This window comes from Alternaria viburni (assembly GCF_023758015.1).
Source record: "Alternaria viburni strain BMP 2772 chromosome Unknown scaffold_13, whole genome shotgun sequence".
NCBI lineage: Eukaryota > Fungi > Ascomycota > Dothideomycetes > Pleosporales > Pleosporaceae > Alternaria > Alternaria viburni.
In genome coordinates this window covers 954,229-965,439 of record NW_026055782.1, presented here as the reverse complement: position 1 = coordinate 965,439, position 11,211 = coordinate 954,229, and the positions used below count along the sequence as shown (strand labels likewise).

At 52.8% G+C, this 11,211-nt stretch overlaps 6 protein-coding genes across 6 annotated transcripts; 3 read left to right on the top strand and 3 right to left on the bottom strand.

The window, feature by feature from the left end:
* Nucleotides 1-2,030: 2,030 nt before the first annotated feature.
* J4E79_006726 (uncharacterized protein) lies at nucleotides 2,031-3,060 on the top strand (the record flags this gene model as incomplete). Its single annotated transcript, XM_049355595.1, has 2 exons — nucleotides 2,031-2,292; nucleotides 2,342-3,060. 2 exons carry the CDS (start codon nucleotides 2,031-2,033, stop codon nucleotides 3,058-3,060), a joined length of 981 nt encoding a protein of 326 aa, XP_049210268.1.
* A 28-nt stretch (nucleotides 3,061-3,088) lies between these two features.
* On the bottom strand, nucleotides 3,089-3,683 carry J4E79_006725 (uncharacterized protein; the record flags this gene model as incomplete). The annotated part of the gene is made up of 3 exons (XM_049355594.1): nucleotides 3,089-3,153; nucleotides 3,205-3,476; nucleotides 3,562-3,683. 3 exons carry the CDS (start codon nucleotides 3,681-3,683, stop codon nucleotides 3,089-3,091), a joined length of 459 nt encoding a protein of 152 aa, XP_049210267.1.
* Nucleotides 3,684-5,250: 1,567 nt separating this feature from the next.
* Nucleotides 5,251-6,879, top strand: J4E79_006724 (uncharacterized protein; the record flags this gene model as incomplete). The annotated part of the gene is made up of 1 exon (XM_049355593.1): nucleotides 5,251-6,879. One exon carries the CDS (start codon nucleotides 5,251-5,253, stop codon nucleotides 6,877-6,879), a length of 1,629 nt encoding a protein of 542 aa, XP_049210266.1.
* Nucleotides 6,880-7,254: 375 nt separating this feature from the next.
* Nucleotides 7,255-8,292, bottom strand: J4E79_006723 (uncharacterized protein; the record flags this gene model as incomplete). The annotated part of the gene is made up of 1 exon (XM_049355592.1): nucleotides 7,255-8,292. The coding sequence occupies one exon, from the start codon at nucleotides 8,290-8,292 to the stop codon at nucleotides 7,255-7,257; it is 1,038 nt and encodes a 345-aa protein (XP_049210265.1).
* Nucleotides 8,293-8,649: 357 nt separating this feature from the next.
* On the top strand, nucleotides 8,650-10,059 carry J4E79_006722 (uncharacterized protein; the record flags this gene model as incomplete). Its single annotated transcript, XM_049355591.1, has 1 exon — nucleotides 8,650-10,059. One exon carries the CDS (start codon nucleotides 8,650-8,652, stop codon nucleotides 10,057-10,059), a length of 1,410 nt encoding a protein of 469 aa, XP_049210264.1.
* Nucleotides 10,060-10,311: 252 nt separating this feature from the next.
* J4E79_006721 (uncharacterized protein) lies at nucleotides 10,312-11,174 on the bottom strand (the record flags this gene model as incomplete). Its single annotated transcript, XM_049355590.1, has 2 exons — nucleotides 10,312-11,081; nucleotides 11,132-11,174. 2 exons carry the CDS (start codon nucleotides 11,172-11,174, stop codon nucleotides 10,312-10,314), a joined length of 813 nt encoding a protein of 270 aa, XP_049210263.1.
* Nucleotides 11,175-11,211: the final 37 nt, after the last annotated feature.

Sequence of the window (11,211 nt, the reverse complement as noted above, 5' to 3'; positions counted from 1 at the left end):
CTGTCTCGTCGCATAGGCTGACAAATGGCCGAAGAGCCTCCGAGGTATCCACACTCCGTCAGCAGTAGAACTCAAACCGCAACCTCTGAAGCGCCTCTCAGCGATGTTGCAGAAACATCTCGAGTTCATTCGCTCTCTTTGGCAAAGCGTTAAGTTGCTGAATGCTCGAAACGACGAGGGTGATGCTATGCAGTATAGTGCCAAGACTGGACAGTGCATGTCAGAGCATGCGTCCATGAAGGGAATAAGGCAACAGCTCACCAGCCCAGAACGCCGTGAATCATCATCATGTATGCTCATTGACCCTTTTCGAGAGGTGCTCGATGCTTCTGCTCATCAAGCCATTCGCAAAAGTCTTCATGACATTCGTCCCTCGCAATGTTTAGTACTGCATCATCCGGGGTGTTGAGATACAGTGTAAGGAAACGGATGGAAACTTGATGACAGGCGATGTTCTTGTCGGGCAACTTTCTGGAGGCGTGGGTTTCGGATGGTATGATCATATAGATGGAGCAACGAAACCCTTTCCTTGTGCCTGAGCTCTCAAAAGACCTCGTGTGATAACCAGCCCTGCCATGACGCTATACATATGGTGCACGAAAGCTGCCGTGCCGTCTGACGTACAGTATGCAATATATGGAGTGCGTATTTCGATCGTTGTCCTGTAGGTCGGAGACATGGACGTCATTGATCTGACAAAGACTGGCCAATGTATCCTCAGTTGGCAGGTGCTAGTCCTTTTGGAGACGAAACATAGCTCCTAGCAGGCAGCACGATTATTCCTTTCATGGTTTCGAGGTGACTGTAGGAGAGTCTGGCGTGCTACTCGCGCGAGTCAAGGTTCTTTGTTGCGTTTATAGCAACAACAAGGGTTGGTCAGGTGCGCTAGCCAATCAACGTAACTGAAGGAGCTACCTTTATTCGCAAGTCGATTTGAGCGGTATTTCCCATTTTGCCATTAGCCGCGATAGCCTTGACCAATCTTGAATGTAGACGTCCAGGCTGTCGTGTAAATGTGACTGAGGAAGCAAACCTTGGAAGTCTGGACACCCGATTTACGCAAGAGACATGATTCCGCATGGCACTTGGAGGAGAACGTAGCGTATTCCAGCAGGCCCCTGTTCATCGCATCCCTCAAGTCATGTTGGGTAACATGAGTAGAGACGGTCAACCCTCGGAGCCATGGCTTCCATATACCCGAGACCCTGTTGTTTCATGCAGCCAGGTACATGGCAGTCAGGATACGATGAGGTTGTTTGTCTCCGGACCTGATGGCGTTTCCCGCTACACATCAGCCCTATGTCATGCATGGCTAGGTGAAGGGCCAGTTACGGGCGGAGGGACGCGAGCCCGCTGAGCCTCCACGTGTTGTTTCAGCCATCAGTCGTCTCCTCGGTGTGGGAAGTGTGCACGTGCAGAGTCGTAAGAGCCGCAAACGCAAGGGTGACAGCCTTCGTGGGTCGAGGTCATGGCGTCGTTGCTGCCTGGGTGAGCTATTCTGGAGTTACACGACCCGACATTTCATCTCCCTGCATCTCCGTGTGCTCGTCTCCTGTCTTTCGGGATTGCGATGTGACCACAGTTGTCGTTAGCGTGGGTATAAGTCGCGTAGTATTCAATTGAAGCCAGGGCCCGGTCGTGCCTCTTTATTGCTGGGGATGAGCCAGCAGGACGAGCTATCGTTTCGTGGCACTGCGGGTTGGAGGACCTGTGACCAGATGCTCGGATCTTTGAAGGCTAGTGGTGGGTATCGTTGATGGGGCCGCGGATGGGGGCGATGGATGGGTCGAGGGCTGCTCACATCGCGACGCGTTTGGGATGAGGCTGGCTGGCTTGGTTCTGAGCGGAATTAAGCCCGACGACGCGGGTCGATAGCGGGGCAGCACATGGCATCGCGCCAGGCTACGGCCAACTCCGACGCTTACCCACGGCCTGCACGCGATAGCTGGGGAACAGTCACTTGTACATAGCTGTCGTTGCAAAATCCTTCATACCACAGTGTATACGTATTCCCAATTCTTCATCCGGCCATGACTGCGCAAACCGCCGAAGGGCTCACGCCCGAGCAGCTCGCTTTCTTCAATGAGAACGGCTACCTACTGATACCGGATGCTCTGTCGCAAGAAACGGTCAAGCAGTTGGTGGAAGACACGAATAAGATGCTCAACGACTTCTCACTCGACGACCATCCCATGACCAAGTTCTCAACTGGTGGTGACGACGGCGCCGATCACGTTGGAGACAGCTACTTCTTAGAATCCGGCGATAAGGTGCGGTTCTTCTTTGAAGAGGGTACGTAGCGCGTTCGGAAACTCAAAACAATACACTGACATCTGAGCAGACGCCTTCGACAAGTCTGGCTCGCTGACAAAACCCAAACACCGCGCCATCAACAAGATCGGGCACTACCTCCACGAGCTTTCACCCTCCTTCCGCAGCATGTCCCTGTCGGCCCGCAATGCCGCCATCGCTTCCTCCCTCGGCTTCCGCGACCCTCGTGTCCTGCAATCCATGGTCATCTGCAAACAGCCAGAGATAGGCGGCGCAGTGCCACCACACCAAGATAGCACCTTTTTGTACACGGATCCGCCAAGCGCGGTTGGATGGTGGTATGCGCTCGAGGATGCGACACAGGAGAATGGATGTCTGAGCTTCGCTGCTGGGAGTCATAAGCGTGCTGCCATTGAGAAGAGGTTTGTAAGAACAGGCAACGGCACGGGCTTCATCGACAACGAGGGCGCCAGATTTCCAAAAAGCTTGAAGCAGGAAACAAACGGCGAGAAGGAGTACGAGATGGTCGAGAAGGAGGAAAGATACGATATGGGTGAGGTCAAGGCCGGGACTCTAGTGCTCATCCATGGTAACATACTCCACAAATCGGAGAAGAATACGAGCAGCAAGAGCCGCAACATCTACACGTTCCACGTCATTGAGGGCGAGGAGAAGTACGACGAGAGGAATTGGTTGCAGCCACCAGAACAAGGGTTTTCGAGATTGTCCAAGGGAGTAACAGAAGCGAACGGGACGGATACGAACAACAGGCTCGCGAGGGACTGGTAACGACCATGTAGAATTCTAGGTAGATTGATCAAGATTTGCTCTGGACGCATAATCCGATCCCGCCGAGTACAAAGGCCATGCCTATCCAGGTGTCTGTTTGGTGTTAGCCCACATCCCTCGTACATACACGATTAGACAATGTACCTCGACTGATGACCTTCTTCTCTGCCCACCACTCTCCCAACACGGTGAACAAGAACGCAAGAGAGTTCGTGATTGGTACCGTGAGACTCAGTTCCGCCTTGCCTATCAATATGAAGAACCACACACTGCCGGTGACGTTCAGCAATAGCGGTATCGCATACGCTGGCCTGCTCAAGACGCCAATTACGGCATAGAGTACGCCCAAGACTTTCTTCTTCAGCCAGGAGTTGTTCGGATCGGTGAGGGCGGGGCGTTGGGGCGGCGTGTAGTTCCTGGCCAATACAAGTTAGCTCTTGGACGCGTTCTGGAAGGACCACAAAAGGCAGAACATAGTACATGACGGAGCTTGAGACTTACATGGCAGCCTTGCGCATGAACGGTGTTGTAAGCCCCCAGCATGCGCCGACCAGAAGGAAGCCCATGATCCAACGGAAGACTCCTGGCTCCGGCTCATTGGCCATGGGCGCGTCGGGATCCATGGCACTGGTGTAGGGTGCGAAATTAGGCAAGAGAATTGCAACAGCAAACACGACAATAGAAGCGTCGATCTCGTCGGTGCTGTGCCAGTACAGTCGTCACTCCAGAGACTCGCGAGCTGCCCATGTCCGGGGCTGACCCACAGCTGTTCGTACGACGCGCTAACCGCCCGTGCGCGCCTGGGCAAGCCTCAACACCACGCTGCCATCGTGAACGCGTCCACTACTTTCTGGCATCACCCCCACCATCAGATTTATGGCGACCGACGCCGAACAGTCACTCAGAAAGCGCAGTCTGTTTTGAAATAGGATGACGAGTCTCTGCATTGGCGATATGCCCAGGATCAAACTACACACATGAGACTGAAGACAATGCCGTCACAATTTGGTAAGAACAAAAGCGAGGCCTGGCGGTCTTGTCGCACATCGAAACACTATCATCCCGATCCTATGATACAGTTTCAAATTGTTTCTAAACCTCGTGAAGTTGGAGGTCCACCCATCCTGAGTCCTTGCGGCTCCCCCAACGTGCACGCCCCGGGGTGCACATCACCTGCGCAGATTGACCGTGCTGCAGATCTCACGTTGTTACGCTCAACTGCCTTTGATCCACGGCCCTGGCTCCTGCACTAGCTACATCCTGGCCGATTGGAAATCCCCGTTCCTGCATCTGTTTTTGGCCATCGATCCACTTCTCAGAATCTGCAGACCTAATTCGAAATCGACGATTCGAAACTCTCTGCGGCATCTGTCTTTGCCGGATATCAGGCTTTCGGTAACTGAACAGGCGAGACCGTTTTGTCGCATTGAAGATTTCGTAATCCACGTGGTCTACTTAACAATCTGAGCTGTGGCCCTCATGAAGTTGCTCAGGCACCCCGCCGACTTCTACCTCTGAAACGACCCTCAGGTCGCTACCTCTCACTCATATGCAGGTCGAGCTTCGGTATTCACAAAGACACTACAACAAAGAACGTCATCTACAACCCGATTGTCGTATTACGGGTACCTGCGGCATGGGCAACGTACCTAGGGAGAATACCCAACGGCTGGTATGTGGCTGCATGGGCACGCACCTACTATCATTACGACATGCTCAATTACCCTAGTCGCGGGCTCGAGAGGTTGTGAGGCACGGGCGGTGCGAACGCCTCAAAGCTACCTGAAACCAAAGGGTTGGGGCTTGGTCCCCCCATGCCAACCCCGGGTCAACCCAATTCGACCTACTACGCTAAGTATAGCTGGAATGTACACCGAGTAGGAAATGGCTGGTAAGGTATTTTGCCATATTTGGATGCAAAATTGAGTCTCTCTAATCTAGGTTTGTCTAGCATGTTTGTTACGGTGCATCATTGGCACGTTACAGAAGTAGTTCGTGCAGGCCTGTAACCACCACAGCGTCTCCATCAGTCAGGTACAAGTACCGTGTTACTTATCGCCTTTACTCGCCACCAGTTCTGCTACATCCTTCAACGTCACTCGCTCGCCTATCCATTGTCGGCCAACATAACCAAATACGCTGCAAACCTACTTCGTTTCATCGCTATAACATCAACACTCCACCGACACTATGCCAATACGGTCGACCGGCGACAAAGAGGTCGAAGCAGTCGACCTGGACCGCTTATTCGAACAATATGTCGAGACAGATTTACTCAATCATTTCAATGACCGAACGCCTAAGCAATCCACTTCAGATAACACGACGCATCATTTCGAATCGTCTTTGTCAAATGGAAGCGAATGCTTTGGTCCTGAGCCTATACTCGATCGGGAAACACAGGCTGCTTGGCACAAGGCTCTCGAAAAGTACGCACAAAACGCAACCTCGTTTCGATCTGATGATCCTGCCTCCTCTTTCTATGTTACATCATCTTCCGGCATTGATTCTCGTAGCGACTCCGAGTTGTTAAGCTTCGAAGATCTCTTTGAGCTGGAGAGAAATCACTCAAGGTCCACCTCTCAGCCTCCTACATCTCGACCCCACCCTTCTGGACGATCTGTCAAAAAGACTCTTTCCTCTCACGGTCGACCGAAGTATCGCGGCATTACCAAGTCTACCAAGAGACCACATCCTTCAGTCTCGGCCAAGATGATGCAATCATCTCATTTCCAATCGACCATCGCGGATGCGTGGACTCGCAAGACGGACAGCCCGACAAAATCTTCCGCGAGAGCCTCGTCACATGGTATCGCTTCGCCCCCGCTTTCTTCCAATCTGGATCAGCAAGAGCGCAACAATGGCGGTGTTCCCCATAATTACCACCAGGCTTACACTAATGACTATTCGAGCCTGCCCAACGACAGGTCGAACTATACGAACTACCAATTGACTCCATCTGCATCGCCAGCAATGGGAAATTCCAGCAACTCCGACAGCGGCTTCAACGCTAACATGGGACTCGCCTATTGCTCTTCTAGCACGTCAAGTGCGGCTCTCTCAGCCTTGCAGACCCCGCCTCCCTCTCTCCAATTACCCGTGACAACATGGGGCCCTGACCCCTCGCCGGCTTTGGATCTTAGTTTCTCAGCCTCGTGCGACACTAGCAACAGCCTTGAGACAGCAGGTTGGTGGAATGAGAACGACCCCACCGTTCAGCCGCCATACTCTACCAGCTTTGGTCAGAGCAATCTGCGATCTACGAGCCACAATGTGAGACTGGAAGGACTAGGAATCTCTTACGACTCAGCCGCATTTGACTTTGGCGCTATGAACGATAGCTATTCGACCCCTAGAGCCTCAGCCTCGTTCGATATGGCTAGCTATGGTGCCATGTACAACAGACCATCACACCATTACGCGCAACCACAAGTGCCATCCACCAGTCAACCAGTCTCGCGCTCTCCCTCACCACGCGTCGAACCTCGCTTCCATCGCTCCAAGTCATCAAGCCATCATCGCTCTAGCCAATCGTCAAGACGCAAGTCTAACCATTCTTCCCAGCAGTCCTCACGGCAGACGAGCGTAAACAGTGGCGGTGTCGGCTTCGTCAACTTCACACCGGACGACAGCCGCAAAATTCTTACAGGTGTCGCACCCAGCGGTTCCAGCAAAACAAAGGCACGACGAGAGAAGGAAGCCGCCGATAAGCGCAGGAAGCTTAGTCGAGCGGCTATGAAGGCTGTTATAGAGGCCGGTGGTGATATCGACAGTCTAAGGAGGTTGGAGAGGGAGGGTCTGCTGGTCATGGAAGGGTGATTGGCGGTGTACCTTCCGACTTTCGGATCTTTGTTTATTGAGTCTTCTTCCTTCGCTCGCTTTATACAGGGCCGATGTTTTACATATACGATTTTAGATGGGGTATTATGTGTTCACTGCACAATGAGTAATGTATGATTGACTATCTTTACAATTCTGTTCGACGTGCGCGATCTGGGTGCGCTCCGTGAGTGCTGTTGCCAGAACGCTTCTGGCAAGTGACTACATGTTACTGCATAATGATCGCTGCAGCTGCTCGTTGACGACTCGGCGGGTACAACCCATCAGGACGCATAGATCTGCTGCTTGAGCGGCATGACATGCCCACGTCTTTTACTTCTGAATATTTGTGGATGCCTCGAACTTCGTCTATCCTCAGCCCGCGGCCTCCACCTCCATACGTCCAAGCACGGCTTCTACGACACCTTTGGCGCCAATGCCCCTCTCTACACCACCTAGACTTTGCTCTTCTGCCTCAAGCTCAACCGCGCCGTCATATACCTTGACAATCATGTCCTCATCCACCTTCGCGCCACATGCTACTAATCCCCTGATTAATGTGCTGACCCTGGTAATCTCCCGCATAACAGCTGGCTCGATCTCGTCGTTCTGGCTAGAGTACAGCGTCTCGGTTACGCTTTCGTCCAGCCTGTTGATACCCACCTCTTTCGGGTCCGCGTTCGTCGCGATGTGTTTGCTGATGAAGATGTATCCGTTGACACCGAGTACGATGTCGATTTCGCCTGCCGCGGTGTTCAGCGTGAACACTTGCCGCCTACTCCTCACTACACCACCCTTGCGACTCAGTATGCCACCGCCTGCGCCACTTAGGCTGGTAAACAAGCCATTCCGCAGTTTTCCGTATTTGAGAGATCGCGTGTGGAGGGACGCTGTACCGTCTTGGTGCAGACTCTGCACTTCGGCGACGAGTAAGTCGCCTTCTTGGAAGAACGTCCGGATGTTCAGTTCGTCTACTGTCGTTCTGCGTCGCAACACTCCACCGGGCAAATTTATACTCGACAAAGGCAGGTTCGCGTGCATTGGCGCTGCGATGTCCACATTCCACTTCTTCGTTCCCACTGTCATTATGCGTCCTACGACCAGGTCGCCAATCTCGGGTTGGTATCGGGCGCGCAGCGGTTGTACGGAAAGCAGTTTATTGGTCTTATGCAGTGTACCGGCGACGGTCGATATTATCGTGGTGGAGGATGGAGGGAGGCTTGGGATGTAAGTGCCGTGACCGCGCATCCATTGAGGATCTGAGGTGATGTGTTCGCCGGGCGTTACTATCGATTTTGAGCCGGAAGTCGCGAAGTCATCGTCTTCCATTTCCACATCAGAGTCGTCGTAATCGTCTTTCACATCGCGCCGTGGTGGGAGAGGTGCGCTGGGTGGGAGAATGGAGATTGGCATGGTGAAGATGCGCCTGTGTTGACGGCGCGTTCTGTTTCGAGAGTGTGAGGTATACGATCGATCGATTCGGTTACAGCCAATTGCTTCAAGCTAGTCGAGGCTGCGTTCGTGTGATATCGCGGGGGTGTTGGTGATGTTGTCTGCTGCGAAGAGCTTCCGAAATTTTGGCGGGGATTGAAGCTTCCCCGATGATCCCTGCCGAGCTTTCCGGATGGGGCCTAGTCTTAACGCGTCTATCTCATGGCAGTCGCGACAGGTCCGACCCGACGTCATCCATCAACAGTCGAATCTCGCTACCACTCCTTCTCCATCACTGCTGCATCGCTGCTCTGAACGCGGATCTCGGATACAGGGACTATGGCACCGACAACACCATCCCCTGTCGTGTCCGGCTTCAACGAGCCCTTCATCTCAGCCCTGGATGCTGCGGCGCCGGCCAATGCGAACGATGACCCAAGCTACTATGCCCGCTATCCGCGGTCCCTGATCACCACCTCTAATCTCGACACTTTCATGACTGGAACTGGATCTGCCATCTACGAATCATTAGTGCCTCTCCTCGAGTCTACCAGCCGCGAGCTTATTCTGGTCACTTGCTTCTGGGCTAGATCGACAACTCTAGAAACACTGAACGAGGTTCTGAGAAGACTCTCCGACAAGGCTGTCAGGAGAGGGACGGACAAGATCAGAGTTCGACTTTGCTTTTCTTCCAGTTCGGTCTTTCAGAAGCTATTTCACAAGCAGGCCACTTCAGGACAGACGTATCCGCCTTCAGCATGGGTGAAGAAGTTGGGCTTGCCTGACCCGTCCGAGCTCAATGGACTGGACCTCGAGATCAAGTCTATATTTATATTACCATTCAGTGTCATGCATCCCAAGTTCATCATCGTCGATCGGAAGACGGCAGTGTTACCGAGTTGCAACATCAGCTGGGAAGAATGGTTCGAGGGTGCCGTCACCCTCACTGGACCTGTTGTCGAACAGTTCCTCAAATTTTATCGTACTTTCTGGGAGCGGCGAGAGGATGTCCCGACTAGTCTCGACGTTCCCGACAGCGCTGCGGTAAAGCTTCACGGGGCGCTGAAATCGTCTGCACTACTGTCAGCTCGCAGTATACATACCGTCTTCCTTCCCAGCCCACACCGTCGTAATCCGCGCTTTAGTTTCGTTGGAGCCCAAGACACCCTTCGAGCTCCGCCAACACCTCTGAACGTGTTCATACTCACACTCTTCGCAAAGGCTGAGAGAAGCATCCGTATTCAGACGCCAAATGTCACTGCGCCACCTGTCCTGTCCGCCATACTCAGAGCGCTTGCACGCGGCATCGACGTACGCATTCTGACCTCCGAACGTCTCATGATACTCGAACAGTTGGTCACAGCAGGAACCACAACCTCACGCTGCATCAAGAAGCTCATCAAACGCTATCAACAGCTGACTCACGACGGTGGCAATTCGAACGATGAGGAAGCAGCTATGGCGACTCCTAAGCCCGGTCGCCTACATGTCTCATACTTCGAGCCGATCGGTGGACCCAAGAAGAGGGGTAACGAAGCAGGAGAGCCTCAACAGTCACATCTCAAGATGACCATCGTTGACGAGGAAGTATTAGTCTTAGGCTCTGGAAACCTGGACCGGGCGAGCTGGTTCACAAGTCAAGAGCTAGGTGTTGCCTTTTTCGACAAAGAAGTGGTCAGAAAGGTTGGAAGTGCGGTCGATGAAGGTACACAGGGAAGAAGCAAAGTGGTATTTGACAGTGAGGGCTAGCATGTATCGTGTAAGACGGGCGCTGCCTAGTGCACTAAGCTAAGAGTGCAGCAGTGGCATGAACGTACTGTTCTGTTGACCGTCTAAACTTCTTCCCATGAACCAAGTTGGCTGTGGAAACATCTAGCCAACTGTCCTATTCCCCTCACGAGCTCTGAGCTTACTAAGTCGACACACTTTTTCCAAGACTACCGTTCCATACCAACGTCCCCAAAGGACCTCGCCATCGTCCTTCTCGTCCAAACGCTCAGTTTAATCCTTGATTTCGACGAGATCCGCAAAGCATGTCGCGACCCTCTCAGCGCACCCATTGGGACAGGCTTTGGTGTTGGGACCAGCGTCTCCATCGGTTGAATAGTCTCCGCATTTGAAACCACGGACCTTGACTGTAAGCTCGCAGGTGCTGAGATATGTACGACAGCCTTCGAAGTGCTCTTCGATTTTTTCCTTGTCCATGCACCAGTGAATCCTACCGATCTTGTTTCTGTGGTTGTGGTAGTCATCTAGATTCCCAGCGAGTATAATCTCGACTGTGAGCTCCTTCAGGGCGGGAAACTCTGACTGCCAGGCGACGGCCGGATTCTCGCTCCCTCTAAGCTTCTTCAGTGTTGGTTGACGCAGTCTGGAGCTCTTTTCGGTGTCGAGGAGGACATCCCATGAGTACGGGAATTTGGCGTCTTCATTCATCCTTTTCCAACCTAATCGGCCATCCACGAAGATCTCGATGGTCAAGTTCCGAACCTGTTCTGCGAGAGACGTGGGCGGTCGTGGGTATTGTAGGCCAGCGCTCGGCCAACAGAGAAGGAATTGGTTTTCTCCCCACGAAATCTTGGCTAGTCTATTCATCTCTTTACTGGTGAGGAGTAAAGCCTCATAGCTAGCCATTTTTGCACGGATGGGATGAGTTATGGCCGTGAGAGGGCCATTAATGTGGAGTCGATGGCCAAGGGTCGCCAGTTTTACCTCCTCTGGTAAACTATTCCAAGATGCAGGAGCAGAGGAGGCCTCATCGCACATGCTCGCTAAACTCGTTAGCGTGCGAGATGGAGGGTGATGAAATAGGAAGACTTACTATCCTTGAAAGACCCTGCGTTGGTCTCTATGTCTCCGTTCATGCTGTGGTGTTTTGCTTAGTGGTTGATGTGAGTAGTT